Source organism: Choloepus didactylus, chromosome 8 (genome assembly GCF_015220235.1).
Source record: "Choloepus didactylus isolate mChoDid1 chromosome 8, mChoDid1.pri, whole genome shotgun sequence".
NCBI classification, from domain to species: domain Eukaryota; kingdom Metazoa; phylum Chordata; class Mammalia; order Pilosa; family Megalonychidae; genus Choloepus; species Choloepus didactylus.
The window spans coordinates 144,658,188-144,686,178 of NC_051314.1; the positions used below are offsets into that span (position 1 = coordinate 144,658,188).

At 36.9% G+C, this 27,991-nt stretch overlaps 2 protein-coding genes across 5 annotated transcripts in view; both read left to right on the top strand.

Moving 5' to 3' along the window:
* HSPA14 (heat shock protein family A (Hsp70) member 14) overlaps positions 1-2,908 on the top strand; it is a 48,875-nt gene extending 45,967 nt beyond the window's left edge. For both annotated transcript variants that reach the window (XM_037846426.1, XM_037846425.1), the window contains 2 exons: positions 1,825-1,895; positions 2,711-2,908. In XM_037846426.1, coding sequence (XP_037702354.1) covers positions 1,825-1,895; positions 2,711-2,789 — 150 coding nt within the window. In that variant the 3' untranslated portion in view covers positions 2,790-2,908. The remainder of the gene's footprint in view (positions 1-1,824; positions 1,896-2,710) is intronic.
* Positions 2,909-8,045: 5,137 nt separating this feature from the next.
* On the top strand, positions 8,046-27,951 carry SUV39H2 (suppressor of variegation 3-9 homolog 2). Of its 3 annotated transcripts, none has more exons than XM_037848151.1 (6): positions 8,107-8,137; positions 10,582-10,727; positions 21,442-22,113; positions 23,823-23,969; positions 25,405-25,534; positions 26,481-27,951. In XM_037848151.1, exons 1-6 carry the CDS (start codon positions 8,107-8,109, stop codon positions 26,585-26,587), a joined length of 1,233 nt encoding a protein of 410 aa, XP_037704079.1. In that variant the 3' UTR covers positions 26,588-27,951. The 3 variants fall into 3 exon arrangements, with proteins under 3 accessions (XP_037704082.1, XP_037704079.1, XP_037704080.1); XM_037848152.1 differs by lacking the exon at positions 10,582-10,727 and adding an exon at positions 16,547-16,650 and having other exon boundaries at positions 8,110-8,137; XM_037848154.1 differs by lacking the exon at positions 10,582-10,727 and having other exon boundaries at positions 8,046-8,137.
* The last annotated feature ends 40 nt before the right edge of the window (positions 27,952-27,991 follow it).

The window sequence follows — 27,991 nt, forward strand, 5'->3', positions numbered from 1 at the left end:
GAGAGTAAAGTAAGTAGTAGGAGAAAAATAGTATTTTTTCTTGTTTGCTAAATGCCAGGTGCTGTGCTAGGCAGTTTACAAACATAATGTCAGAATGCTGTGAGATGGACATCATTATCCCCATTTTATAGGTGATTAAGAAACTGACGCTCCGGGTAGTATCTCATTTTCCAGGTAGAGGTCGGATTTATTCTCAGGTTGGTTTCACTGTTGGCCTCATTCTCTTTCCATTATACCACGTGGCCTCTAATACAGCATGAGTGTCTATACCCCATCAGAATCCCCTGGCAAGCTCTTTCAAAATACCAAATGCATGTTTCATACTTTATGATCCTCCACATCCTTTAAAAAGAATGCGTGAGGGCCATGCTTTTTAATTAGCAACATGACCAGGAAATACAGTAACATGAAAACCCACATACACACAAGGACTGCACCACAGTATGTACAGTAGGAGGCTGTTGTGTTTAAATAAAAAGAGTTGGAGCATGGGTGTGTGTGAGGGTGGGTGCTGAGTAATTGTGCCCTTTTAGATAACCATACATGTATACAGAAAATAACTATGGATCTTCAAACCGTAGGATGGAATCTTAGAAGTGGATAGAGTTTAGGGTACCAAGGGGGGGGGTTATTTATTGTATTTTTGATGAACTTTTTACAAACAGTACAGAACAAGAGCATGATCTACTTTTCTAGTAAATGTATAATAAATGTAGGTAACAAAAGAGAATTATAGTATGATTGTTTCTTGTTTATGTAGATATAACAGACTACGGTGTCAAGTTATTTGGGGGGTGAGGTACTTTTTATTAACTTAAGATCTATATAAAAATATTTATTTTCTTTTTACTTTTAGTTGTATATCTATTTTCTAATTCCAACAAAGGAATAATGAAAACACACACACACACATACGTAACATGCCTCGGTTCCAACTTGGACTGGAATTGGGCCTCTCCAGCTGGTGAGGCTCCTCTGGTTGCGTGTGGCAGTGCACGAGTACTTCCCTACAAATGAGGTGTCTGAGCTCGGGTGGCAGGCCTCACAATGCCCTCGCTGCTTGCCCTCTTTTCTCTTCACATACCCCTCCAAGAGTCTGCAGATGCTGTCCCTGTATCCTAACTTAAAGGTGCCAGAAGGAGGAGAGTTCACTTTATCTGGGGACAATTACAAAGTCACGTAACACTGAATTCAGGAGAGAAGTAGAGTTCCCATCTGTTCTAACCTCATTTTAGTCATAAAATGTGGTGTGGCAAAGTTAGAAAAGTTACTTCCAAACTTCAAATTTTGTTTATTGGTATACTTTTCTTTAGAAAACCAAGAAATTTCATGGTAAATTCATTAGACTTTCTTATTTACAAATGTAATCCTAGTTGTACAGAAAAATTTACCACATATTTCTTGGATTTTCAAGTTTATTTAAATACTTGATTTTTTTTTTTACTTATTTATAGGTGGCTTACCAAAAATATAATTTGTGTATTACTGATAATGGCTTAATTACCAAAAAGAAAAGTAGTTTGGATTTTTTGAGACAAACAATACCTCATACAAAGAGGCATTTTATTCTAGGGCATGGCATTTAAGAAGAACAAATCCATTAGTTGTCTTACACATCCTCCTTCTAGAGGAGGTGATTCCAATTAAGATAGCTTAAGTCCTATTTGGTAAATTCTGTTTAAATGGTAGAATTGAAAACTGCCCCATTTAAAAAGATTTATTTCAGTAATAAATAAGATTTGGTCCTTTGGAATAATTGATGCATCAGTTTATTTATATGTCAGAGTACTGATTCATCCTTATCATTATGTTTTTGATAAACAGGTTGTACTCCAGGATTTAGATAAAAAAGAAAATGGATTACGGGATATATTAGCTGTTCTTACTATGAAAAGGTACAAAACTAAGCTACTTCTGATGTTAAGAAAATTCACTTTGAACTTAGTTTTTTTTCCCGAGTTTATTGTTTTTTCACCTATTGTCATTTTGTGCAAAACATTTATTGAAAACTTACAAAGATTTTGTCAAGGAGTTATACTTGACATCCTGCAAAATGTTTTACAAAGAAAAGTATATCTCATGTCTTTTGTACTTTAATTATTTTGGGTATAGTCAGTCAACCTAAAAAACTGGTCCATGCTAATGTGAAATACAATTTTGATCAATTTCAAATATAATTTTAAGGTCTATATAATTCGTATTATTTGTCCTATAAAAGGATAAGTTTATTTCATTATTGCTACAGAAAGTCTCTAGAAAATAAATTACTAATTAAATTCAGCTGTTACCATTTCCCTAGTAACAGTCCATCCATAGCACTGCTCTTTACAAGTAAATCCTTTCCATATTATTCCATAAACCATACTTAGCAAGAATATCAGATTCATCAGGAGGGATTTGCCTTGACCTGGTCTTGAAACAGCATGATGCATTTTGAGCTTGTACTATATAAATAGTCTTGAACTTGAAGTCTTTATCATGGGTTTTGAAAATACAACTTCTGTCTCAGTGGTCTAGGAGGAAATTGCTAAGAACAACTATCCAAATAGAGCATATGATAACTAAATTTAAAGATGCTGAAATTGTGTTTATTATTTCTTTTATTACTCTCTCAAAAATTAAAATCATCTCATCCACAAGTAATTTCTTAAGGAATTTCTGTTTTTATAAGATGAGCTTATAAAATGTTATTTATTTTTTATTTGTTTAGGGATGGATCTTTACATGTGACATGCACAGATCAAGAAACTGGAAAATGTGAAGCAATCACTATAGAGGTGGCATCTTAGTATTTTAATGAGAAACCATGAATTTTTTAGAACTAGAATACCAACATTACTTGGTTTTGTTTGTAAGTGGTGTTTATAAAACTTTTAAAATGAACTGTATAATCTATGTTTCTATTAAACTACAGTATATTGATAAGTGTTGGAAGTTTTTTTTTCATTTCAAATTATTAGTGGGAAATACAAGGAGCCTTTTCTGTCATGAAGCTATTTAGAATTAAGTGTTTGAGTTGGTTGAAGAGAATTATACTAGAAATTTAACACTGTGCTTTTTAAATTTTTCTTCCTCTATAACTTCCAGTTTTACGAGGTCTTTTATTGATTCTTGTTAAATAATTAACTGAGGGAGTGATTAAAAGTCCTTCATAGTAAATGAAAAAAAAAAAAAAATAGCAGAACCACATGCTGAATATACTATTTTTGTTTAAAAAGAGAGAGAGAGGGAGAGGGAAAGCACACTCACACGTTCAGGCATTGTGCTTCTGTGAGTACATCTATACACATAAACTATACACAAAGCTAAACATGAAACTGTTCACAGTGGCTTCTTTTATGGTAGAAATTGTCAGGAGGATGGGGTGGGCTTTTACTTTTATTTTTCCCTATGGTTGTGTGTAGTTTGATTTTTCCCTCCAGCAAACATGTTGACTTTTTGAAGTTAAAGTAAAAGATTTCTCTTTTTTTTCTGAAGAGAGGGCTAGCTAGTCACATTGCATTCCTCAGAGAACATTCTCAGGCATTGACATGCTCAGTGAGCTACTCATGAAAAAGCTTATTCTCTTAATAGAAAGAGAACCAGTCTCCCTCTTCTACGGGAAGAGCCAGAAAGATGAGCCATACACATCAGACTCTAGATTTTGTTACCAAGAGGAGTTTCCATTCCTTCCAAGCGGAGCTGAGAAGAGGAATTACCTCAACTCACTGGTAACATTAGCTCCCTGTTTTTTTAGCTATTCAAAGTTTATGGATGTGCCTTATTATTAAAGTTAGTCTTTATGGAGTTACCTGGCAGTACTCTTCTGTTTCTAAAGATACAGAATTTAAACTTTTTTTTCATGATTATTCTGTACCAAATTATTGGAAAAACCACAAAGAGAATTCAGATACAAATCCAAGTCTGCAAAGTCCTTAAACATAGGAACAGCCTCAAAGGCATACCCCTTTTAATTGAGACTCAGTACTCAGTTATTTTATGGATTGCTTCTAAAATTATAAATAATTGGAACTTAAATATATTTATGAGCCATTTAGTGTGTTCAGAAAACAGGAAAATACCATCTGAACTAGTTCAATTGCTAAGGCTAAGTGCTTTCAATTATGATTTGGAAAAGTGCTTTAGGTTTGTATTTTATAGTTATTGTTAGCTTTTTAAAGTAGATCAGGGATTGGCAAGCTATGGCCTGAGTTCCAGATCTACCTGCCCCCACCTATTTTTGTAAATTAACTTCTATTAGAACATAGCCTCACTCATCTGTTGGTGGCTGTTTTCCCCTATAGTGGCAGAGTTGAGTAGTTAGAACAGAGACTGTATGGCCTAAAAGCTTAAACCTATTTACTGTCTGGCCCTTTACAGAAAAAGTTTGTCAACCCCAGAAGTAGATGATTGAAGCTTGTGGAATAAAAACATAAGGATTTATTCAAGAATTACTTTTCTTCCATATTCATGTAATTAATGAGTTTGCTTTCTCCACTACATTATTAACCACTGTGAGGACAGGGACTGTCAGTCATAGTCATCATTAGGTTTCAGCACCTGGAACAGTACACAGACATATTAGGTACTCAATAAATGAGTTACATGGAAGAAAAAAATAGCAGTGTTATTTTTGTATCCTGCAGGACATCTCTTGTAAATATTATGTTTTGTTTAGAAATGTAGTAAAGAAAGAAAACAGTACCATTGCTTCTGTCTTTACCAGTCAGATTTGCGTAACTTTTTTCCAGACATCAAATTTGGGCTTGTCATAAGTAAGTGCTGTTGCCTAATGAAATACCCCCAAATTTTGTCTTTTTTTTTTTTAATTTGTCAAAGATTTAACAGTTAAATTTTCTAGTGATTTTTATTCGTCAAGGTGGAAATGGCTTTAATTTTTTCTGATAAATAAAAATGATACACGTTTGTTATACAATTAAAATTTTAAAAAGAGGAAATGTAAAGCAAGCCATCCAGAGTTACACACTTGTGGTATTTTTGAACATCTTGATTATCTTTTTGTGTACTTCCCAATTGCCTTTTTATATTTAAAAACTTGAACACTTACCTGAAGCAACAAGAGGTTAGGTCAGACTATAATTTTGCCTATTTACATTTCTGACAACATCTAAAGGAAGGTGCTAAATATAAAAATAGAAGTGTCTATATATAATACTCTGAAAATTCTGGAAAGCTATAAAATAATCACAAACTGAAAGATTTTATATGCATAAAAATTTTAAGGATAAAAAATATGATCAGAGCACAAAAGTTCTACAGGAATACTTCAGGATTTCTAAAATGACGGTGAGGGACCATGTAACATTTATAATAATACTGTTTTCTATTTAAGTTCCTTTTCTTGTTTTTAATTTTGCTCTGACTATAGCTTTGTGAATAGTTGAATTTGTAGAGAGGAACATGGAATGTATTATTTGTTTATAGATGTAGAAATAAATTAAGTAATTTATCCAAGGTTTCACAGTAGATAACTGGTGAATTTTGAGCTAATAATATTCAGATCCTTTTTTGTAAATTTGACTTTTATTGATTGCTTACTCTTGTAAGCATAATACCTGTAATATTTCATTTAAACTTCACATTTTAAATCCATCATCCATTATATTCTTCTCTGCCTCTCAAAGAACATTTATTTCAGTGGAAGAGGAAATACCTCACAGACTTTCAGAAATCATGTTTTTACTGGTCTTTATGGAAAAAAATTGGGAGGAAGTAATAATTCTATACTTTGCCCTTGAAGACGTGGGTGTCTTTTTTTTTTCTTTTAAATGCTTTTTTTTTTAATGCGATTTATGGGTGTCTTTTAGTGGCTTTTGGTCTCCCTCTCCCTTCCTTTATCCAGAGCTTACCAAGGTCCTTAAACTTTTTTACTCTTAGGACCCTTTTTGACACACTTAAAAATCATTAAAATGCCAAAGAGCTTTTTGTTTATATTATATATATGTTTATTATATATATATATATATATATTAACCATATTATAAAGTAAAACCGAGATTTTCAAAATAATTTTAAATAACATTTTAATACATACAGCATTTTTATGAAAAATAACAAAATTTAGTGACAAGAGTGGTATTGTTTTATGTTTTTTCAAATTTTTCAAATGTCTGGCTTGATAGAAGATAGCTGTAATCTCACATCTGCTTCTGCACTCAGTCTATTGCAACATCCAAGTTGTGTAACCTAGAAAACTCCTCTTAAGAGACAAGAAGAGCAAAGAAGGCAGATAACATCTTGGTATTTTTATGAAAATAGTTTTGAACTCGTGAACCCCCTCAAGGGGCTTGGGGTTCCCATACTGTGCTTTGAGGATGGCTGCTCTAGATAGTAGGCTGTGAGAATGCTGAAGAAACAGGCCCTGATCCATGCCCTGAAATTGGTGGGATTCAAGAGTAGAAAAACAAAGGAAACAGCCAATTTACAAAATAGTGTGATACATTCATTCTATAACTTTTTATTGAAAAATAGACAAGATAATTGCACATTTTGGTGTTTTTTAAAGCTGCAAAGACAAGAGAATGCAGGAAATGGTGTGATACCTCCTTCAGATACGGTGACTAGGCCTTTGAAGAAGTGACATTTAAGTTAACACCCAAGTGACAAGGTAGCCATGTGGCAGGAGGAGCATGTCCTCTGAAAGGGAAGTTATTTAGCGTTGGTTACCTTATTTATTTACTTGCTTGTCTACTATCTTCCTCCTCCTCCTAGAAAATAAGTCCCATCAGGATAGGACAGAGTATTTCTTGCTCGCTGTTCTATACCCAGCATCTATAACTTGCCTGGCACAAAGGAGATGCATAATAAAAGAATAGAGGGCAAGGAACCAAACAGGAGAGAAAAGAGGCCAATGACTGGGAAGCCAAGAAAGAACTTGAGTTGCTGGGAGCACATTTGGAAGGGACAATGAGTACACTTGGGGGCAGGGGAGCAATAGAGAAGCCCTGTGGAGCTTTTGAGGCGCTATCCAAGTCCTGAAGGAGAGGAAGAAGTAATCCCCAAAGACGGGGCAAGTAGGAGCTTTCTAGGCAGAAGAAACACGAATGACGAAAGGTCTGGGGACGGGAAGCAGGGAATACTTGAGAAAGCTAAGAACTAGGATAGGAGGAAATGAGCGGTGAACAGAAGCCATGTCACGGGTCTTCGACGTGATGGGATTGGATAGGACATTTTATTCCTTGTTACGGATGTAATAATAAGATCATTATAGGAAATGGTTAAATAAAAATGAGAGGCCAAAAAAGAAAATCAATCTCCGATGATTTTATTGTATTTCCAGTTATTTCCCTATCCATTTTTCCTACATAGTTGTAATCGTATTTTGTGGGTTTTGGGCGGTTGTGGGGTTTGTTTTTTAATAGTTTGGGGATTTTGTAGCCCTCCCCCAATTTTTCGGCTTATCAAACACTTCTCCATGATACTAAGAGCTTCATAAATACCTTTTTAGGTGGCTAGGCAGTATTTGCTTAATCATTCCTTAATGTTCGACATTTATTTCCAATATTTCAAGTTTATACAGGATGCTTTGAAATATTTATCTACTTTTTAAAATGAATTTAAAAACAAAACTATTGGGGTTGTCAAATGGCTTTCTACAAAAGCTTGCGCAATGTACTCTTAGGAACGTAGCCCCGGTGGCTGATTAGAGCCGTAAGCACGGATGCAATATGAAGCAGGGGTGCTCCATCAGGACCTCGGTCGGGGCAGCCGCGTAGGCACTAAGAAAACAAACGCGAAGCGGGCAAGGGGCACCTGGCCCCGCGCCCCGTGGGCTGTGCGCGCACCGCTTGTTCGGTCCTCTCGCGGCGGGGCCTGCCGGGAGCGGCCGGGACAGCGAAGCAGGCGCGAAAGATCCTGGGAGCGGCGAGAAGGACCCCTCGGCGCAGCGGGACCGCAGACGCGAAAACCCCCGACGGCCCCGCCTCCCGCCTTAGCATTGCCCCGCCCACTTCCGGTCACCGCCTGCCTCCCCTCCTCGCCCCGCGGCGCACGCGCGCCGCCACGTCACTTTGTGACGTCAGCGCGCCGCGGCTGCAGACCTGAGCGAACCCGCGGCGGAGGCGGGCGACCCCGCGGCCCGCGCCAGTTTGAATGGGAGTCCGCAAGATGGCGGCGGTCGGGCCCGAGGCGCGCCGAGGTGAGGCCGGGGAGGGGAGCTGCTCACCGGGTCCCGGCCCGCCCCGCCCCCTGGCTCTGCCTCCCCGCGCCGGGCGACCCCGCACACTTGGGCTGTGGGGTAGCGGGGACTCCGCAGGGCCGCCAGCGAGCCCCGGATAGATGACCCCTCTATGACCCGACGGCAGCGGTCGGGTCTGCCCGGCCCGCGCCCTTCCTCTCCGGGCCCGGGTCGGTGCCCTCTGGGGAGTCTCGCGGGTAACCCGGGGCCGGGGATCGCGCGCCGACTTCTTTGTGGCGGTTTGGGCGGGACGTTTGCGTTGTGTTGATGGGAACTGGGAAGGGAGAAATGCGGGTGGTGTAACTTTCATCTTAATATCAGAGAAAAGAAGAAATGAGGCTGAACCGTGAAGGATGAGCAGGACCAGAATGCGGATGGGCTCACTAGGAGGGGAAGATCCTCGGTGGAGGATACCCTAGTAAGAGGCGTTTGGGAATGTGCCTGTGATGTAGTCACAAGGAACTCACGTGGAATTTAGGTGGACGCTAGAGAATTTGATGCTGAAGGCGTGTGCGTGTGCGAGCTATCTGAAAAGCTGAAACTTCCCACACATTCTAGAATTTAAAGGCATTTTCAAGCACTCCTCTCCACATAGATGGACTACGGACACATAACCCCCGAATTTCCCTTCCATTAGCGATGGCAGGCGTTAGTGTAAACTAGTGTAAGGTTTCTGTGGTGGTGATGAAACATTTGATCTTGTCATTGAATTCTTTTTTAGGTGATTAGAGTATCGGAATTTTTACCAAATGTTTGCAGTTTTTTATATTAAAAATTTTTTTATTCTCAAAGCGTTTCCATCTAGAGTTTTGTCTTGAATCCTCATGTTACTTCAACTAGATAAAACGTTTACGGACAGTAGACAAATACCGAAGAGGACCCTCTTTGGCACATGGTCCGCGTAGGGAGGTTAACTTTACACAAAGCATCCTCAAGTTGTTAAGATGGGAGGGATTTAAGAGATCGTTTCTGTTCTATACTCTCCAACCCTCACACCACCACTACAAAGCAAACAACCCTCCCCGGGATTTCACTTTCTTGATTTACAATTATGAGTTGTTTGAAGGAAGGGGGTTGGTAGAAATGGTGCTAAGGATTTCCAACAATGAAGTCAGTCCCCTGGTGAGTTGGGGAGGGTGAGGAAGGGATGTAGTAGTCTGAGCAGCTGTTTTCCCTCTTCTCTGGAAATTGCCTCAAAACACAAGAGGCTATATATTACCACTACCTTGGAGAGCTACCAAGGAATACCAGTTTACCGATAAATTTTGTTTGGTAAACCCAGTTTACTCCAACCCTCACATTTTTTCTGTAAATCAGTGACCCAGCAAGGGCTATGGCAGAGAACTCTGGCCCCCTCTGGTGCTCACCCTCAGACTAGACCAAAACAAAAATTATTACACATTTCTAAGCATCAGTTTTTGTTAACCTAGATTTTAAATGCAGTATGGTAGCATACAGTTTGCAGGTATTTTAGGGTGAGATCTGCCGCACAATCAGTTCAGTCAGTTTCTGGCTTCTGTAAGGTTAATTATGAGTAGGTCTGATTATCTTAAAGTTTGGTATATGGGTTATGTAAATTGAATACTGTTTTGTAACACTTGGCTTTTTAAAAACAATACATGAGTACTGCAAAGATCAACGTGCACTCTATATTGATCGTAGCTCTTGGGGTTTTTTGCCTTAATGATAATACATTGCAAACAAGCAAAACAGTAAATGAAGTTAAAATTTCATGCAACATTCCAAAGTGGGAAAAGTAGGACATTAAGGTGTATATGTTTTATAACTATAAAACTATAGTTGAATTGATTTCAGTTCCTATTGTCCAATTAAGACAAAGGAAAAGCTACTTTTTAATGAATTATCAGATTGTGTTTTAAAGTTATGCTGTAGATATATTTCTAACAGTAATAAATATTATCCTAGAGACCTAAGTTTTTCAAAATATCAGTTGTATTCTACGTAGATATATAATGGATTAGTATAATATCCTAGATATCTAAGTTTTATTCATTCTCCATTCATAGCATTCATATATGCTATGTAGAATATAATGGAATAGCCAAAAACATTATCTCTCTTGACCTTTGCATCTATATGTAATCCTAAGAAGACTTACAGTTGAAGCATTTTGTTCAAGTGACTTAGTAGAAATGAATTGACATCAGTTAAACACACTGGGATAGAGACCCAAAAGAAAATCCAGAAGATGAGTTTACCAAAATAGTCTTTAATGCTTAACATTTTCTTGAAGATGTGTAATTGGTTTCTTGTCATATGAATTTTTAGTCCTGTAAAATTGCCAGTTGAAGGGTGGGGATATAGAATTTTTAAGTTTTTCTTTTCTTTTTTGTATTAATCAAGTAGCTATTTCATTAGTAAAGAGTTCTATTTTCTTATTGTAGCTTGGTGTGTGCCTTGCCTAGTTTCACTTGATACTCTTCAGGAATTATGTAGAAAGGAAAAGCTCACATGTAAATCCATTGGAATCACCAAAAGGAATCTAAACAATTATGAGGTGGAATACTTGTGTGACTACAAGGTAGTAAAGGTAAGGCAAATATCTGGCCCTTTAAAAGAGACTCGATCAGACTTCAATTCAAGTATTTCATATTTCTGTAACAAAAATAACCTTTAAAATAAGCAAAAGTCTCCATAATATTTAAAACTCTAAACAATGATAAATTTATATGTCTTATCTATATTGCCAAATAACATTGAGAAGATTTTGAAGGATAAAATGTTCTTGCATTAGAATATTTTAAGGTGCTTATATTATTCTACATCCAACTCTTGATTATCTCTGTGTGGATTACCAGAGCAAAATGTTTTATCCCAGATTGGCTTCTCCTGTCATTCATTTTGCTCCGGGATCATATTTCCCTACTATCACCTAAGTGAACCTGGAGATTGAAAACTAGTTTAGCATTACCGAGTCTCCTTAGGAAGCATCACCCTTTGTATTTGCTGCCATTGTGTCAAACTCCTCCCAATATTAGCAAGACTCTGTGGTGTAATAGATTAGCCTGGAGTGCAAAGTAATTTCTAGCCTTGATTGCTAGCCACTTCACTTCTCTGAGACTTTCTTTGTTCCTCTTAAAAATGACAGAGTTGTTCTCCTAAGACTTTTTTTAGTCTAAAATTTATATTGTTGAGTACTTGATCTCTCCATAGCCTGCCTTCCTCTCTTAAGAATCTGTTTTAGTCATTAATCTGTCAGTTGTTCTAGATAAACTCAAGAATCCAATTTAATTCTTTATTTTCATTCTCCTTCATCTTCCATATCAAATCAGTCACTAAATCCAATTCTTCCTTTGACATCACTGCTTTCGCTTCTCATTGGTGTCTTTTCATCAACCATTTCACCTATACTCACAAACTTCAACCTTCTGAAAAGCTCAGCCATCTGCCATTTCAGCTTACATGCTCTGGATGGACAAATCTGACTGAGACTATCATATAATCATGCATCTTGGGTCCATAAAGACTTGAGGTTTCTAGTCTCGGGCTGCTCAATTCTACTGGACAAGCTTTATCTATTGCTGTGTTTTCCCATTCTTGGCAGCAGTTTTCCCAGCTTGTATCACTTTTCTAGATTTCTTACTCTATGTAGAAATTTCATATGTAGCTGAAGACCCCTTATATCGCAGTGAAAAATAAGATCCTTCCAGTGTGAACTCTCAGCCTCCTTCATAACCAGCTATCTGCATCTTCACTCATTCTTACTCACAGACGGATTACTGTGCTTCTTTTTAAATTGCTATTCATCCCTCTAGGACTTTGTCTAATCAGTGATGTCCCTTTTTATTTTGAGCTCTCACTTTTTACACTGATTTATCTCAATCAATAAGCACATTTAGATCTTTTCTAACCTTCAAAAATCTTCCTTTGACCCTACCTCCCTCCTCAAGCAAACGTTTCCTTTTTTTCCTTCTACTTCATTTCCCATTAACTTTTTAAAAATAGCTTTAGTAAAATATAATTCCCATACTATACTATATAATTCACCTATTTTAAAGGGTACCATTCAGTGCTTTTTCTATATTCACAGAGTTGTGCAACCATCATCACAATCAATTTTAGAACATTTTCATTATTCTAAAAAGAAGCCCCATGCCCCTTAACCATTTCTGCACTAATCCCAGCCCTCAGGAAGTGGGAACTGTTTAATCAGATCCTTTGCCCATTTTTTAATTGAGTTGTTTGTCTTTTTATTACTGAGTTGTAATGGCTCTTTATATCTTCTAGATACTGTCCCTTATCCAGATATATGATTTGCAAAAACTTTCTCCCTTTCTGTGGGTTGTCTTTTCACTTCCCATTAACTTTTTAACCCACTTTGTTCTGATTTATGCCCCTATCAGTGACCTTCTAAATACCAAATTTAAAGACCACTTCTTGACTTCTTTGCCACAGTTAATACTCTTGGCTGCCCTTTCTTCTTCAAAACTCGCTTACCTATTGAGAGACTGCCTAGATTCAAATTTTGGCTCTACCATTCATTAGTTGCATGACCTTTGGTGAGTTACTTAGCCTCTCTGCCCATCAGTTTCTTCATCTATGAACTGATGATAGTTATAGAACCCATCTCATAGAATTAATATGAGCATAGATAAACTGCTTAGAACAGTGGCTGGCATGTGGTAACTGTTATGTGAGTGTTCACTGTCATTACTCACCCCATTCCTACTCCTCCTCTCCACCTATTTTTCTGACTGTTCTTTCTGACCCTCCTTTACTGTCACCTGTTCATCATTCCTCTGAAATGTAGATATTCTCTAAAGCTCTGTCCCTTGGCCCTCTTCTCACCACGCAGTTGCTCTGTAGATGACTTTTTTACCAATGGTTTCTGCTCAGAACTGTTTGACTCATGACTCCAAATCTTTCTGAGATCTTGATCTCTTTTTGAGCTTCATTTCAAACTGGAGACTCTGTAGGCACCCAAATTTAACATATGCAAGCACTAGGCACTTCCTTTCCCAAGTCTGGATCCTGCTGTAGTGTTCCCCATCTTGGTTAATAGAATCATAACACTCCCAGTAACCTAAGCTAAACCTTTCAAACTTTTTAAAATTCTTGCTTCCTTCTTACCCTGTAAATGTGAGAGTTCATGAGATTGTGCTATTTCTGCCTCTCTATTTGTTTTTTCATGTTCACTCCTGTTAAAATTTAGGCTCTGGTCTGTATTGTTAGACTCTGGTCTGTATTGTTGTCTTAGAAACTTCTGATTCCCCACTGCCTTTGGATGGCTAAAAGATCTTCACTTATCCCTCATTCCTCCCCACTCCTGTCTCTTGCCACCTGCTTCTCTACACAGGAGCCATACTGAATCACACTCCTTTTCTTAAAGTTCTAGCTGACATCACTTCTTCTGGGACGTTCTTCATGACCTGGCCTAGGTGCAGCTCCCACAAATCTTGTAACAATAAGTGCCACAGCACATATTATACCATATTGTAAGGGAGTGTTTATTGTCAATCTTTCTCATGAAGCTGTAAATTCCTTAGAGTGAGGGGCAGTTTCTTTTACTAATCTTTATATTCCCAGTGCCTAGTATAGTACCTGATACACAGAAGACACTCAAATGTTGGCTGAGTGAGTCTATGGCAGAAACAAACAGGAAATTCTAGTCAGTGTATTGCTGTTATCATCTAGCATGAATCTGTGAAGGTTTAGTCTAGTAGTGATGGTGGAGACTGGAAATGATGAAGCAAAGGGCAACTCAATCCACTAACCACTAACTAAATACCCATTACGTACTAGAGACTCCAATAAAACACAGTCCTGGCCCTCAAGTTATTGACAGTTTATAGCAAGGAAGGTATAACAAACAAAACTATAAAGTGGAAGATTCTAGAATAATGACAAGAATAGTGCTATATAATAAGGCCTGAACATGAAGCAATGAATTTTGCTGGAGATGAGGAAGGGAAGAAGGCTTTAAAAGAGCAGACCCAGTAGGAGTTTGCTAAGCAGTGAGGGGAAGAAATGGTATTCTAAAGAGGGAATTGGATGAGAAAAGCAAAAGGGCACAAAGCTGTGTGATGTATCCAAGGAATCAGAATATGTTATGTCTGTTCTTAAGCTGTGCTCCCAATGCCTAAAACAGTGCCTGGCTCATTGCAAGTGCTCAGTAAAGCTTAGCTAAATTAAATAATCTACAGGTATTTCAGTGTGGACAGAAAGTAGGATAAGAGAACACAGGATGAGAACCAAGGCTGGAAAGATAGCTGGTGGGCAGATGACAAGGAACCTCAATTCCATTCTGAAGTGTCTCAGACATGGAGATACAGGGAAGTATCAAAGATCTGTAGCAAAACCCCAAAGGCATCGGAGCAGCATAGTAGACTCACTTCTGATGGCATTGTGGACTGTGTTATTGAGACAGTTCTTTTATGAGCCAGTTAGAAGGTAGCCACGAAGGAAAAGGGCATAGTCCTAAAATCTTGTACATGCCCAAAAAATGTAAAAGAAAAGGAAAAAGAGAGAGAAAAAAGGTGGTGGGATATTGAAGCAGTATGGGCTTGTAGATTAAATAATTTTAGAAATGGGGATATGAGTGGGGTGTTAAGGGCATGAGTGAGCAAAATAAGACTGCTTATTCCAAAGCGAGAAATCAGCTGGATTGATGAGAAAAACTACAGAGAAACCAAACAACAAAAACTAAAATACGACACTCAGAATTCGGTATTTAAAAGAACCTTGGTAGCTCCTTCAATGTAAGCCCAGACCCCCTAAGTAACTCTGTGATACTGAGACAGGTACAGATGGAGTTATAATGAAAAGCAATCAGTGTTTGTTTCAGAAATGGGGTAAGGCACCAAGAGTCTCAAGCAGTGACTGACACTGGGGCATGGTCCCTGATATCATGGGGCTTAGCTTTAAATGTTTTTGTGCAAAGTACGTACTTATAGTTGAGGTAAGTGCTAATGTGGCAATGATCTAGCTTATCCTGGAGGGCCTGGGCAGGTATCCCTTAGAAACTGGTGTTTAACCTTCATAGTTTTCATTCTTAGGGATGAAAAGGTAAGTGGGAGAGGGCCTGGAGGCAGGAGAGAGCCTGGTGTCTTGAAGGAGAAGAAAGAAGGTGGGACATAGAGGCAAGGAGGAGTGAGGTGAGCTCGGAGGGATGGGCAGGGCCAGTAAGCACCCCTCAAGGGCAATAGGGAACTATTTAGTAAGTGTAAGCAGGGGAGTGACCAGATGAGATGTACGTATTGAAACATTACTCTGGCCATTGTGCATGAATGGATTATAGGTGGCAAGAGTAGACAGGAAAACAGTCTGGAATAGTCCAGGCAAGGAAATGTGGGAAAAGTGCAAGGACTGAGGATAAGCCCTGAGAAATAATGAGGGGTGCTCTCAGGGAGAACTGCCAAAGAGACTGAGACAAAGTGGTAAGAAAGGTTGGAAGAAAACCCAAGGAATAAATGATGGAAGCCTGAGGAAGTGATCATGTCAGCAAAAGAGAGTAGTGAACTGTGAGTCAAAGAGCTGTCAAGAATCCATTGGATTTAGCAGCATAAGGATCCTCTATGTCCTTAGAGCAGTCTGTGTGGCATGGATAGAAGAAGCCAAAATAGAATGAATTAAAGAATACATTGGAGGTAAGAAGGTAGAGTTGAGTAGTATGGACAACTCTTTTTAGGAATTCTAGCTTTGAAGGAAGGGAAAGAGAAAAGAGGGCTGTGTAGAGTATAAGGGTATTTATATTTCTTTTTTTGTTGTTTATGTGAAAAATTTTGAGAAGGTAATAAATGCATTGAGTTTTGAAATTAAATATTATAAAAGGCCATATACTGAAAAGAAGTCTCCACTCCTGTGACCTAGTCTCTTGGTTCTCTCACTCTTGACAATTGACCGTTTCTTTTAGAAAATCCTTACGTGTACAAGCATGTATATTTCAAAGGAGCTTCAGCTTAATTTTACTTTAAAAAAAATAGGGGAGTTTAAATGCTAGTGAGAACCAGTAGAGAGGGAGTACCTGAAAACCCAGGGGAGAGGAGAGATGACTGATGGAGGAAGTCCATCCCTGTGTCTCCATCTGCCTTTTGTATTTGTATGTCCATGTAAGGCCAGAAATTAAGGGAATTAAGGCATAGCTTCTCTTTTCCCTCTGCCTTCAGAACAAAGGTCAGATGCTGCTGAAAATAATAGGGGAGGGTGTGGAGGAGAGGCCTTGAGGAACACAGAGGTCTTAAATAGTCATCTTGGGAGATGGAAGAATGCTTACTGGGGGAACAAAGGGGTCATTACAATTATGAATGAGGGCTGGGAGTCCAGTTAAACTTAAAGGACATATATGGTAGTACTGGGTCTCTGTGCTATGTGATTTTCTGCAACAGTGTTCTTGCCGTGTCCTCCCTACAGAATCATTTCTGAGAAAACCCAGGGGACTCTTTATTAACAGACCTAGCTCACTGAGGAACAAGAAACCCTATGCACATTGGTGGGCCTTCTCCGTTGAAAGCTAAGTAATAAATATTCCCCAACTCTTTGACTTCTTGATGTAGCCAGGTAATTCTGTGTCTCTGGAATCACTACTCTACTGCACAGCACAAACTGACTGAATTTTCCGCATACTAACAACAGGCTAATATTCCTAAAGGACCAATTATACCTAGAGTGGTTTTTTAAGAGCTAGAATAACAGAAATCCTTGGACTACCACCCAGATTTTACAGACCAGGAAAACAGAGCTTTAAGAAATGACTTTTCCAAGAAATGATTTTTCCAAGGTCACACGGCTAATTTGTGTCAGTGCTGAGCCTCTAACCCAGGTCTCACAATTCCTACTCTTCACTGTCCCTTGACACATGAAACTCTAGTGACTATCCATTGACCATAGTAGTTCTCAAACTGTGTTCGCATGGGACACTGGTGTTTTCATAATCAGATTCAGGTTATTCTACCACTAATTTCAGAATTTGCAGTAAAAAATAAACTGATGAAATACAGAAATTGCTTTTGTTTTTTGTCCTCTCATATACTTATATAGTTTAAGATTTTGGTGCTTGCTAATTAGTAGATGACAAAGCAGAAATTAATGAGAAAGCATGAACTGCTCTCTCCAAGTTAAGTTGAACAGCTTGTGTTTTTATGTAGTTACTGTTGTGATTGTTATATTACATACACTTGCTAGTTATATAGCTTGTTATATATTCAGAAACATGGATTCAAAGCTTAAGATATGTTAGCAGTTGTCCTATGTTTTGGGGATACAAAGAATATTCTGTCCTTCCCCACATATGGCTTATAGTTGAGATTAGAAATGGCAGCAGGGATAATCCAAAAATGGCCTTTGTTATAAAAGGGAGTTCGAACTTTATTCTGTAGGTACCGGGGGAGCCATTAACAGTTTTTAAGGAAGAATAACCAAATGGCTGCTTCTCTGGGGTTTTTAATTTTATAAGAAAAACTACATGTTAGTAAAGAAGGTTAGATTGGTGCATTGTCAATCTGAAGTCAGGGAAACCAGTTGGGGAGAATAATGTAATAATTGAGGCAGAAATAAAACTATAGTAATAGGGATAGCCAAGAATAAGTATATTTAAGAACTTGATGGATTGGATTGAGGAGAAGACATGATGAAGACTGACTTCCTGGTTTGTGGTTGGTGTGAGTAGGTGGACGGGGTAAGACTCACCATTATGGGCAGTACAGAATGAATCACTGTAGGAAGGGCAGTGCGAGTTCCATGTGGATAAATGATTTTAAGACTAGAGAATATTCAGTAGGCTATTGGATATACAGGACTGCATATACAATGTGGGGAGTCATCAACATATAATTAGTAGCTGAAACCATTGTACTGTGATAAGGTTGCCCAGAGAGAGCATTCAGAGCAGGAATTCTTAACGTGGAATCCAGATACCCTGAAATTACCCAAAATATTGTCCATGTGACTTGTTAGGAGAAGGTCCATAGCTTTCATTAGATTCTCAATAGAGCTAAAACCCTGTTTAGTGTGAAATGGGGCCAAGGACAGAGCCCTGAGTATCTGCATTGTTTGAGTGGTGGGCCAAGAAGTGCCCTTAGCAAAGGAGGTAGAAGAGGAGCACGAGTAAAGAGAGCATCAGAGACCGAAGCTTAAGGAATGGTCAGCAGTGGCTGATGCTACAGAGGGGTCAAGGAACATGGAGGACTGAAGAGTTCATTGGTTCGGCAATTAGAAGATTAGTAAAAAAAAATTTTTCCTGATTAAGAAGATGGAGTTAAATGTATCTGTATTTCATGAAGCTCCCTATAGAAACGCCGTGGTTTCTAGGAATTGTAAGAAGCATGGCCTAAGTTAAAGTTCTAGCCACGTATTCAAGGCCATCTAAAATTTGCTCTTCCCTTTCCATTACGGCTTTATCTCTTGCTTCAGCATTCTGAGCCTTAAGGCTAGCCAAATCCATCTCTTCGCTGCTTTCTGTATACTTCATGCAGGTCTTAGCTCCAGGGTCTTGCTTGTGGTTTTCATTCTGCCTGCCAACAAAGTCTCTCAGTCTTCCAAGTGCAGTATGTTCTACTTCTTTTTTTGTCCTTTACATATTGTCTGGCCTATATTGATTTTCCTCTTTCTTTATACTTTAGTGGCATTTATTGTCTTGTTTTGGCATTTAAAATGTATTGCCTTGCATTGCTACTTACTTCACATATCATTGCCTTCTTTTCCCAATGAGACTTTAACTCCTAAAGGCTAGTGCTACCTTATATTTCATCATGCTCTCTATTGACGAGAGTTTTCGTATATCTTTGTTGTCACTGTTAAATATTTGAGTGATTTTGACCTAAGCCAATCAGTGGGGGGAAAGGTCTTTAAGAAAAAATTCATATGATGCATTCCAAATTACATAGTGGTGATTTGTGGATCATTTTAACCACTGTACTCCATTTCTGTAGGTAATCAAGAGTTGATTACATATCAGAATGAGCTACTGATATAATACTTAGGGCTTATGAACTGTGTGTCTTTTATTTGGAATTTTAGAGCATTGAATTAATCGAATTTGTTTCCTGAGTCAAAAGTGCCTTTTCTATGTAAAATTACCTTATTTTTCAAAATGGCCATTTTTTTTTTTTTTTTTTTTTTTTTTTTTGGATTTTAGAAATAAAACATGCTTATAAAATGCAGAGTCTACAAAGTAGGAATAAAGTATTCCTATGTTTCTGAACTATTTTTGTCACAGGTCCTCACGTTTTGTAAGAATCTTTATAGTAACTTCCATAAAGTAAGTAGATACCAATATGATTAACATACAAATCTTGGTCCTTAAAAATGCAGGTGACACATCCAACATTTAAACTATACAATAAATTATCTTTGGAAGAAAACTTCTACTAAATTAATATTGTAGTCTTCAATGGCAGGATGTTTTCTAGTTTTCTGGATGAGAATTCAATCATTGGACTTAAAGCCAATATTTTTATTAGTTTCTTTCATAGTTTGCAGTCAACCTTTGACAAAACCCAGCGCTGTGGTAGGGAAAACTGTAGCAGAGGAAAACACAGGACCAGGGTTGGCTTGCTTCATTCTAGCATCAGAAAAAGAAGTACGTTAAGAATTAAGGGGAATAGATAAGCTGAATATTGTCAGATGACTCTCATTACTGGTGACATGTTGCAGTAGTTCCCTGACAGTCGGGAGGGAGAAATCCTTAGACTTCAGGGAGCCTTCATTTTAATGAAGACTTAAATGTATGTCTTAAATGTATTCTTTTTCTTGGAATCACAGTATATGTTTCCATGGAAGCACAGTTTTATGAGTATCTTCACCATAATTTAGCCACATTTTTTAAACAGAGAAAACATATTTTGACCAGAAAAGCAAAGTTCTTTTAATTCACAAGAATGACTGCCTTGTTGAATAGAATATGAAAAGCATTCAGGTGCAGGTGGGGTGGGCAGGTGGTAAATGAGCTTCCTGGCTAGCGGAGTGGCCCACTGCCCACTGCTGCCTTGTGGCGCATCCTGCCCACTTTGGGCCTTAGCCGCTCTTTGGGCCTTAGCCGCATTTCAGACACTCCAAGTCCTAGACCCTCCGGGTCATTCGGTGTGAATAAATCATGAACTTTAAAACGAGTGCCATGGGCACCCTTACTTTATAAAGAGAAATTTATAAAGTAAATCTTCAGGGAAAAGCAAATGGATTCCAATTAATAGGGTTTTGTCAATTATCTGTGAATTAAAATAACTAAAAAATATAGAATGCAATTTTTAATCATATCGATAGTTCAGAGGCATTTTGTGATTTTATTTTACTCCAGGGCACGTGAGTATATCTTAGTCACTAATCCAGAGGACTAAAAAATATGTTAAATTGAGAGAGTGTACCTTACATCAGAATTTTCTGTTAATGCACACTAAACTACCTTCTTTAAGAGAAACTTAATGATATGGCATTGCCTTAAGTCATGCATGAGAAGGCAGGATTCCAGATAACGTGGCGGCCACCAGTAGCCTGAGGAATAAATCAAAATTTTTGCTCTTTGGTCGATTGAATGCCTGCTACCTAATCCAATCATGTGTAAGTCTACTTAGGTCACATGCATTCTTGAGAACAGCACTGTCCAATAGAAATATAATGTGATTTTAAATTTTCTGGTGACCGCATTAAACAAAGTAAAAAGAAACAGGTGAAATTGCTTTGAATAATATATTTAATTTAATCCAGTAGATCCAAAATATTATTCTGTCATATAATCAATATTTTTTAAATGTTAGAGATATTTTACATTCTTTTCCTGTACTGCCTTCAACATTTGGTGTGTCTTATACTCAAAGTACATCTCAGTTCTGACCAGCCACAATGCAGGTACTTAGTAGTCAGTACTGGACAGCGCATCTAGGGGATGCGTTCCCAGGACACTGAGAAGTACAACTTTCCTCAATCGAGTCTGGACCTTAGAGAGTACCTGCATCTCCATCTGGCTGAGTACGCCAGAAACCTAGGTTGTGAGGTGTTAGTATTGGGACCACCCATTTCTGTGTTCAATATAAATATTCTTTTTGTTTAATCACTGTTTAGTAAAATATTCATAAATGCCAGTACTTTCATCTGTTTGCTTTTGTCAAACATGTTTTGCTGCATCTAAATTCTTTACGTATTTTATATAATATAAAGAATAGTTTTATTTTTATAAAAATAACAATCTTAGAAAACTGTGACTCTACATATTCAGAGCTATTATTAAAAATAATATCTTACTCTTTAAGCTATTTAAGTCTATTAAATGATTGGGACTATCATAATCATACCTGCATTTTCTTTTATATTTTAAGGATATGGAATATTATCTCGTAAAATGGAAAGGATGGCCAGATTCTACAAATACTTGGGAACCTTTGCAAAATCTGAAGTGTCCATTACTACTTCAGCAGTTCTCTAATGACAAGCGTAAATATTTGTCTCAGGTAAAGAAAGGTAAAGCAATAACTCTGAAAGACAATAACAAAGCTCTGAAACCTGCCATTGCTGAATACATTGTAAAGAAGGCCAAACAAAGGATAGCTCTGCAGAGATGGCAAGACGAGCTCAACAGAAGAAAGAATCACAAAGGAATGATATTTGTTGAAAATTCTGTTGATCTAGAGGGCCCACCTTCAGACTTCTACTACATTAATGAGTACAAGCCAGCTCCTGGAATCAGTTTAGTAAATGAAGCCACCTTTGGTTGTTCATGCACAGATTGCTTCTTTGAGAAATGTTGTCCTGCTGAAGCTGGAGTTCTTTTGGCTTATAATAAAAACCAACAAATTAAAATTCCCCCTGGTACCCCCATCTATGAATGCAACTCAAGGTGTCAATGTGGACCTGACTGTCCCAATAGGATTGTACAAAAAGGCACACAATATTCCCTTTGCATCTTTCGAACAAGCAATGGCTGTGGCTGGGGTGTAAAAACCCTTGTAAAGATTAAGAGAATGAGCTTTGTCATGGAGTATGTTGGAGAGGTACGTTCAGCTTACCACACAGCAAGTAATATGCATGTTAAGATCTGTTTCTGAGAAGTTACCTTCTTACCTCAGTAACAAATATTTGGTACATTCATTTTAAGGTGTGGGAGGAGGGTTCACTGGCATAGTTAGAAATGAAAACTTCCATGAACAAAATGGATATATACTGACAAATAAAATGAAAATGGTCATTTTTCAGCAAACACCCACTCATAGTCATTGAAACTGGCATTTGTTAATTTTAAAATGTGACAACTATTTTTACAAAAAAGTCCTCAGAAGAAATTAGATAGAAACATATGCTGACTCTGAAACTTTAAAATTGTGATTGACTCCATCCATTTGACCAAATGTGGTTAAGTGTAGTTGGCCAAACTCAATTTTGAATCAACAGGAAAGATATGTAAAGTAGACCAATGTTTTATGAACAAGTATTATAAAACAAGCATAAAAACATTTATTGCACCAAATGAAAATATAAAGTCTTTGTCCCTATAGCTCACATACTTTGAACTGCAAAGAGTGGTCTCCAAATTACCATATAAATACTAGCAAATTTATTTTTATCCAAGTAAAAAATAGAGATAATAGTATCTACTATTTGCCACATACTGTCCTAAGCATTTTATTAACTCATTAATCCTTTCAACAACTCCATGAGGCAGTACTATTATCTCCATTATTATAGTCGAGGAAATGGAGGCAGACAGAAATTGAGCAACTTGTCCAAGGTGAGTACACAAGGTACAGAAGTAAAGAAGGGCCGGGATTCAAAACCAGGGCCCCAGAACCAATGTTCTTCACCACTACACCCCACCTCCAGGGGAATGGAACAGTGGTTAAGCTTCGACTAGAAAAACACGATGTGACTGCATGTCTGGGCGTATTGACTCTAACTGCTTTTAAAGTTGTTTGGAATTGGATCATCTATAATCGGTATTCATCTGGAATTCTGAAGTTACATTAGGTCTTTGTTTTGATTGTTATTTTTAGGCAAAGGCAGATTATTATAAGTGAATCAGTATTCAGGATCCTAGATCTTATACAAGTTACTCTCTTTTTGGCTTAATGAATGCAGCAGCCAGATTTGCTTGCACCACAAATTTAGACATCTTTGTTTTCTTAAATGAAGCATGTGGTAAAGCTGTGTTCTTAAGAGCAGAACTATTGATAGTTTTGAGCTATAGAATTTCATGATAACAACCTGTTTTACAAAACTAAACTTAACATAGAGTTGACTGCAAATCTCTACCTTTTGTCCTTATGTTTGTAGCAAATTCCCATTCGTAACTGCACAGAGATTAGTTATAGGAAAAAATTTAGTTCTCTGGGTTTATTTATGCCCTGTAGAGAGAGCTGTAGTTGTATAGCTTTGTGAACACTAATAAATCAAAGAAAGTAGTACAGTGTTTCAGCTTGTTTATTGCTGTGTTGTCTCAAATCCTATTTTAAAAGTCTTAATTTTTTTGTACCATCATTTCTCCTTCATTTTCCCGCCTCTTTCTAGAGAAGTTTATGTGAATGTTAGTTGTGATGACACTTGAATTTCTTGTTTTTGAAACCTTTGTAGGCATTAATACACTAAAACCCTTGGCAAATTGTTTTCCAAAAGTTTGTTGGTTTCCCATTGCTTTGCAGATTTATGGAAGCGTGTTCTTCATTTTAGCAATAGCTACATAATATACTTTAGTTTTTTTTCTTTTTAGGTAATCACAAGTGAAGAAGCTGAAAGACGGGGGCAGTTATATGACAACAAAGGAATCACATACCTCTTTGATCTGGACTATGAATCGGATGAATTCACAGTAGATGCAGCACGATATGGAAATGTGTCTCATTTTGTGAATCACAGTGTAAGAAATACTTTTTGACTATAAGTATGACCAGTAATTCAACTTAGATCTGTTTTTAGTGATTTTCCATCGTATGAGTAATAATTGTCTTTAAACTATGTACCCTTTTAAAGTGCCTCACATTTCCAAAGTATTTTAATCTAAGGGCGTGTTCCATTAAGTCATAGTATTGTATTAGGAAAACAGTCAAGTGTCTACTAAATACCATGCATTTTGCAAAACTCTCCATATGTTACTTCATTAAACTTTCCAACAACTTTATAAGGTAGGTATTATCCTCATATCAGAGGAGGAAATTAAAAATCAAAGGAATTAAGAGGTCAAAAGTTTAAGAATCACTCAACTATACAGATACTTTACAGAAATAAGCACACCTAAATTTTAGAATGTAAAATAAAGATAAATTATGTTCTCTTAAAGTGTTAACATTTGTATATTTAAGAATTTGTAGGGTATTGAAGTATTTATCACTATTTTTCTAAATTATGAAACAGTATTCCTTAATTTTCAATTTGTTTGAAAAGATCTTAGGATACAGCTGATATCTTAACTCCAGATTTTTATACTCTGTAAAAACTGTTTCCAAAAATAAGAGAATAGTTCTAGTGTACCCACTAAACGCTACCTGTTTTGAATAACATGAGGCTGGTGAGATTGAAAGTATCTCCAATTTATAGATAATAAGGAAAAGCTGCCTCGGAGAGTAAATTACATTGTTGATATAATAAGGAAGGAGACTGTTAAACATTTTGTACTTTATACGAAGAAGTTGATGATTGTTATTTCAATGCCTGAGAACTTGAGTCCCTTATTAGTTTTCAAATTTACTTAATCTTTCACTTTAAACAGTTTTTTTCTTAGTGATAAATTTGAGGTCCTAGATATCTCTATTCAAGGACAATAACTGTCCATTTTGGTTTCTTAGTCTGATTCAGTGGACCTTTCTTTGTATACCGTAATTTAGTGTAGCATTATCAAAATATCGAGTAATTCCAAATAAAAGTTTAAGCAATGTAACTCCATCCAGTATGAAATTTTAGTTCTGTGGTGCTGATTTGATTTTTTAAGTATTCTAGCTCTTTGAAGTATATGTCTTACTGAAATATTTACAGGTGAAATTGTATGTGAGGTTTGCATTAAAATTTTCCAAGAAAATAAAAGTTGGGACTAGATGAAACGAGATTGGCAAAATGTTAATAGATGTTAAAGTGGATAATGGGGATTAATTATATTATTTTTCTCTACTTTTATATATGTGTGAAATTTTCTACAAGTGAAAACTTTTTTATGTGCCTGCCTCAAAGACCTCTACACAACTTAATTTCCAGCAGAACTTCAAAAACTAATACTCTGAGAAATTAAGGATTTTATACGGCATGTAGAGGAACTCATTCATGTCATTTTTATTTAAATGGATTTTAATGTTCTTTTTTAGTGTGACCCAAATCTTCAGGTGTTCAATGTTTTCATTGATAACCTTGATACTCGTCTTCCCCGAATAGCATTATTTTCCACAAGAACCATAAATGCTGGAGAAGAGTTGACTTTTGATTATCAAATGAAAGGTATGGTTTTTCAAGTCATTTCATTCGTGTTGTTTCTGTCTGAAGAATCTAACCAGTGGAGAGACCTTGCATCATCTGGACCAAATGAATATTAAAGATGATCAGAAATTGAGGCTGTAAGAGTCTTTTTACTTGAAGTTACAAGCCAATCTGACAGAGCCAAAACTACGTATTTTGATTTCTTAGAGTGATTCACTGGATCTTTGTTCTTACATATTCCATAATTTAGTGTAGTTAGGAAAATATTAATTCCAAAAAAAGTTTAAGCGGTAAAACTCAGTGCAGTACAAAATGTGAAATATCACTGGCCTTAGGCTCTCTACTTTTTTCAGAACTTCCATCATGGAAGCTTCTTTATTATAACATCTTTGCCCAATACTGTAAACTTGTGTTTAAAAAAATTGTTAGCCTTTATTTCTGAATATTTACTAAGAGATGTAGTCAAAAGATTGAAAATATGGTTTAAGTCATGCGTACTTATTCCATTCACTTGAATCTGACTTTTACAAAGAATTTTTAATTCTATTTCATTGTGACAATATAAATGTTTTCTTTCCTTTGTTTCTCTAAGAATGATGCCCTTTCCATATTGTTATTGCTTGACCTGACTTGATGTGTTCTTAAGTAATGTATAAAATGAATCCAGTGCATAAATTGAATTTTCCCAATAAGTTTCATCATTTCAGAATCATTCTCACAAATATGGGCTAATAACGTACACTTTACCTTTTATTAGCCCATTCCATCCCTTCAAGACAATTCATAGTGATTTGTCTTTGAGCATTCACATTTATTTATATATACAAAGGGAATCTACCTTTCCTTGGGAGTTAAATTTGATAGTCTTAAATATGTAAGCACATTCGCTAGCTACATTGAAACTAATAGAAAATTTGAAATTCATTCTAAATTGTCCTCTTTCTTCTGTATTTTTCTGTGTATTCAGGTTCTGGAGATATATCTTCAGATTCTGTTGACCACGGCCCAGCCAGAAAGAGGGTCAGAACTGTGTGCAAATGTGGAGCTGTGACTTGCAGAGGCTACCTCAACTGAATTTTCAGGAAATAGAACTGACAATAATTATAGTTTTGTTTTTTCTAATGTAAATATTTTTTCATATTATCAGGATTATACCTGTGTTGATTTACAATTCACGTTTCAAAAGTTTACCCAAATGCGTTACTGACATTTCTGAAGAGAGAGACACCACACCACACAGAAGAATTTGAAGCATGCATATTTAGTGATTGGATACCAAACAAGGAAGAAAAACTTTACCGATCGATCGGCGTATGTGAACTTAGGTCTGTGTGAATAGAGAAACACCTCCTTCATTCTTATGAGAAGTGTTAAACTGGTGATGTAGCAGTTGCCAAGATAAACATTCCGTTTGCCCTGCACCTTGAGTCTGGAGAAATAGTTATTTCAATTTGGGCAAATATAAAAATTCTATTTTTGTTATTATATTGTCATTCTGTTTACCTGCTAAATACTTGCTGTACTTGTATGTGAGATAATAGGTGATTCTGAATTTTATACTCTATTTTCTACTTCTATCATTAAAACATTGGCATCTTGATATAGAAAGTTAAAGTATAAAATTAAATGTAAAAAAATATGAATTACAACTTTATTTCCTATTTTGAAGCATTCTAGACCATTCAGAAGTGTGTGTCTGAACCAGTAGTTCTTAAAGATTTTTTTATCCTTTTGATGAAAAATCTCCAGAAAGCCCTTTCTAAATGCCCAGAATGGCTGGCCATTATGCGTCTTTGAAAGGACTAAGGCCGCGGGACCAGTAGGGGGTTTTGAACTGCCAGGTAGTGGGAAATAAGCTCTTGAAATGCACCTTTTAGTAACACAGATTAGGAGATCATGTTGAGGACTTCTGCTCCCAACAGGAAACAACATACCCCTGGCAACCCCTGCGGGCCTAACAATCATGGGTCCCCCAATATGTTAACATTGCATCTTCTGTATTTCCGGCAGTTTTAACATTTCTTTCCCACGAAATTTAATTACTTTTTATTTCCTACAGGTTCTTCTTAAAAGGTAATCTATATTTTGAATGGATACTTGTCTTTTTCATGAATTTTTAAAATGTGATCAAGCTTAACTGGGCTTGGCAAGAAGCAGCTTTTTGTGCCTCAATTATGAGACTATTTCTTAGTTGTACTATAAAGATTGAAGTGCAACATATTAGTATTTTCACCCTGCACAGTAAAACCTCAGTCAAGAAAAATTATGTTCTCTTCTTTTCCTGATTTGGGGATTTCTAATTATGGTGTCCAATAGGAAGATAAATACAGTGAATGAATTTAACTTTCAGTATTCTTAAATAAATTCTACCTTAAGTTCACTGCCCTAAACTGTAATGACCTAAAATAAGCTTGGATAAAATTGATCTGACTTCAAAAATGGAGCACTTCAAATATCTTCTTAATCTGTAACCTCATT

What these genes read in the sequence shown, in the direction of transcription:
- SUV39H2 (XM_037848151.1), top strand. Translation starts at nt 8,107, where the DNA reads ATGGCGGCGGTCGGGCCCGAGGCGCGCCGAG. An exon ending in TCATGGAGTATGTTGGAGAG is followed by an intron (nt 22,114 to 23,822) that starts GTACGTTCAGCT and finishes TTTTCTTTTTAG; the next exon opens with GTAATCACAAGTGAAGAAGC. An exon ending in CTCATTTTGTGAATCACAGT is followed by an intron (nt 23,970 to 25,404) that starts GTAAGAAATACT and finishes GTTCTTTTTTAG; the next exon opens with TGTGACCCAAATCTTCAGGT.